This window comes from Protobothrops mucrosquamatus, unplaced genomic scaffold, assembly GCF_001527695.2.
Source record: "Protobothrops mucrosquamatus isolate PMUCROS unplaced genomic scaffold, P.Mucros_1.0 scaffold3637, whole genome shotgun sequence".
Classification (NCBI taxonomy): Eukaryota; Metazoa; Chordata; class Lepidosauria; order Squamata; family Viperidae; genus Protobothrops; species Protobothrops mucrosquamatus.
Genome location: NW_015389598.1, coordinates 28,651 through 32,092, shown reverse-complemented (window position 1 = coordinate 32,092; position 3,442 = coordinate 28,651). Strand labels below are relative to the sequence as shown.

The 3,442-nt window shown below is 40.0% G+C and overlaps 1 protein-coding gene across 1 annotated transcript in view; it reads left to right on the top strand.

The window, feature by feature from the left end:
• Positions 1 to 3,442, top strand: part of LOC107297986 (zinc finger protein RFP-like) — a 24,086-nt gene that overhangs the window by 6,245 nt on the left and 14,399 nt on the right. Inside the window, exons 2-3 of the mRNA XM_015827351.1 lie at positions 2,999 to 3,119; positions 3,215 to 3,231. Coding sequence (XP_015682837.1) covers positions 2,999 to 3,119; positions 3,215 to 3,231 — 138 coding nt within the window. The remainder of the gene's footprint in view (positions 1 to 2,998; positions 3,120 to 3,214; positions 3,232 to 3,442) is intronic.

Below are 3,442 nucleotides of genomic sequence, written 5' to 3'. Positions count from 1 at the left end.
TGCATCTTGAATATCTTTCAAAGTAAGTGCTGGGGCTGGAGTTGAGGCTGGGGCTGGGGGGGAAGGTGGAGGACTCCTTATTTTAGGTGGGGGACTCCTTGATTTAATTTGCTGTGGTATTTGAACAACAGAGGGGGAGATAGTCTTCTGAGGAACAAAAGCTCCACGCTTAGAGGCCATTTTTCCCCCTTTCCCCCCCCCTTCCTTTCTCTTCTTGTATTTTAAAAGTCTTTTAAAAATACTATAAAATTTTGTAAAAGCACCCAGCCACAATAAAAGCAAAAGAGAAAAAAAAAAAACCTGTTCAGTCCATACCATGTAACTAATAGAAAGTCCAGGAGAAAGTTTCTAAAAAGTGAAAGTCTCACATAAGTTCACAGCGGAGGAAAGAGAAAACGCCCTTCCGCAGCCATATTCTTTTCTTCAGATTCAATTGAAGAAAGCAGAAGAAGATTTTATAAGTTTAGAGTTAAGGTTTTAACAGGAATCCCCGTCAGGTCTTCCTGGCAGGCTCCGTCTGCCTTTAGAAAAAAAAAACTCACGCTCTCATTGAAGGCAGAGATTGAATCTGCATCTTGCTTCGGATGAACAGTCGAACGAAGGCAGCCCGAAGAACGGAGAAGTCCCTAGCTCCGAGGGAGCTCACCTTCACCCCCAACACTTTAAAAGTGTGGGGGCTAGCGAGCTCTACCCCTACTAGGGAAACTCACCTCTCTCCCTTTGCCCGGGGGAGAGGATTCCGAACCGCGGGACAGCTGATGAACGCTGTTTCCCGCGGCTCACATTCTTCGGGGAGGGCAGCCTACAGAGAAGCTGCCATTGGTGCCGGCGATTCAACCGGAAGTCTCAATTATACATTTTCTTAATTAGTTTTTCATCAGAGGTTAATAGTATCTGATCAAACAAAGTCTGCTTTTTATAGAATCCATACAATTTAACACCTTTATCATATCTCACTTGTATCTGTAAATATGAGCTTCTTCTTCTTGTGCCATATCCGTTATCGGACGTTGGCGATCCTGTTTTTCTCAGCAGCCGCAGGAAAAAGTGCTGCTGAGTTTTGTCCAAACCAGTCCCTTAGATTTTGAAGCCACGATGTTCTTCTTCTGCCTGGACCTCATTTGCCTTCAGTCTTTCCCTGGAGGATTAAATGGAGCATGCCGTATTTTTCTGGGGTAAATATGACCACTAATGATAAATCAGTACCCTGATTTTCCATCTCTTGTCTAGATTTTAAGTTCCCTTCAGAGTGTAGAATATCTTTATATGTCCATATTTTCTCAAAGCTAACTAGATTTGGGTATACAAATGCTTCCATTGTTGACAGCCATCCTGGGATTTTCAAATATATTTTGCTTTTTATTTTCCCATGTTAGTAATAATGCATTTCTAATATAGTGGTTTTGAAAATGTTTTATGAATTTTATTTTTCCCATACCATAAAAAAGCATGCCAACCAAGTTGTAAGTCATGTCCCTCTAAGTACAACAATCTTTTATGTCTGAGGGTTATCCATTCTTTTACCCATGTTAACAACGATGCTTGATAATATAAAATCCAGTCTGGCAAACCAAAACCTCCATTTCCCCTTAGTTTCTTGTAACATTTTCAATTTAATTCTAGCTTTCTTTCCTTGCCAGATAAATTTTAAAATTAAGGAGTTCAGGTCTTCAAAAAAAATTTTTCTCTATAGTTTTATAGGTATAGGTATTGTTTGAAGTAAAAGGAGTATTTTTGGTAATACATTCATTTTCATCATAGCAATTCTCCCTAACGTCTACACTTGCAGATTTTTCAATTTTTCCAAATCAAGTTTTATTTGGTTTAGTGATATTATATAGATTGAGGAAGTTAATCACTCATTGGTTCCTTGACATGTGTTTCTTTTGATTTCTTGTCCTGCCCTACTTTACCCTCCTTCATACATTGCATATTTATGCTAATAAGCTTTCTTATCAAAAGGGTTGTGTGTTTTATTATTATAATAAGCTAGAGGTTACCAAAGTTTATGTCTACGTGCCTTAGGTAGCATCCTTCTCACAGAGTCCTGCTAACTTTGTTGTAACATTTCTCTTGCTGGGCAGTCCTGCCCACCATTTGTTACTGGTCTTATTACACCCATCTGCAACTTTCTGCCTTGGCAATTTCTTTAACAAACTTCACTAATTCCAGCGTGAGATCTTCACCCCCTCCAATTTTTTGAAGACAGATTTACCATAGTCCTTGACTCACAACCATTCATTTAGTGACAGCATTGAAAAAAGTCACTTATGACAATTTTTCACATTTATGACCATTGTAGCGTCCCTGTGATCAAAATTCGGATGCTTGGCAACTGGCATAGATTTATGATGGTTGCAGGGTCCTGGGATCAGGTGATCTGCTTTTGCGACCTTCTGACAAGCAAAGTCAATGGGGAAGCCAGATTCGCTGTACAACCGTGTTACTAAGTTAACATCTGCAGTGATTCACTTAACAGCTGTGGCAAGAAAGGTTGTAAGACGGGACAAAATTTCACTTAATTGTCTTGCTTATCGACGGAAATTGCCTGTAGGGAGAAATAGGCACCCTTTGCCAGCTCACTTTCCACATTTGCTATAGAGCAAGATCATCATAGAGTCCTCCAAAGTCTTGAGTGCAGACCCTGAAAAACACTCCTGGTGGGTCAGGCAAAGCCAACTCAGCTCAAGCTTTTGTTTCTCAGTGATGCTTCTCAGGTGACTGCAAGCAGGAGACTCAGGCAGCTCACTTTCCTGCCATTACAGGTAGTTCTCGACTTAGAGCCATTCGTTTAGTGTTGGAAGTCACGACGGCAATAGAAAATTTGACTTGCGACCATTTTTTACATTTACAACTGTCCCTGTGGTCACATGATCAAAATGTGGACGCTTGGCAACTGCCATGTATTTATAATGGCTGTATATATCTTCTAACTGGGTCTTCCCTCAGATGTAATTCTTTATGGAAAAGAAACTCAAATCTTGTATTTTCTCTTCAGATCAAGGTTGGGGATTGCCTGAAGGCTCAGAAGGAGGAGAAAGAAGAAATAGCTACATACAAAACGGACACAGAGCAAAGAGTTCAGGAGATGCTTGTAAGTATTGATCCATCGTTGAGGAGCTTCTGAGCTAATAGGAAGGAGAACACCACCCGCCATCTTTAATAATAGGCAGCCTGTTTGTAAGTACAAGTTCTGACTTAAATGAAATTCCAGTTAAAGACAATATTAGGGCACAGAAAGTGTTCTTAACCTGGGGACTGTGTTCTGGACCAGTTATGTACTCATCTGATCACAGTATATACTTGAGAATTGTGTTATTGTGTTAGCATTTATAAGGTTAATGATGTATTATTGAATGAACTGTATGTTAGAATGTTTGGCATTTATAGGGTTAAGCGCTGTCCCCTTAAGAGATGGCTTATGGGTAATGTAGTTTTAGCT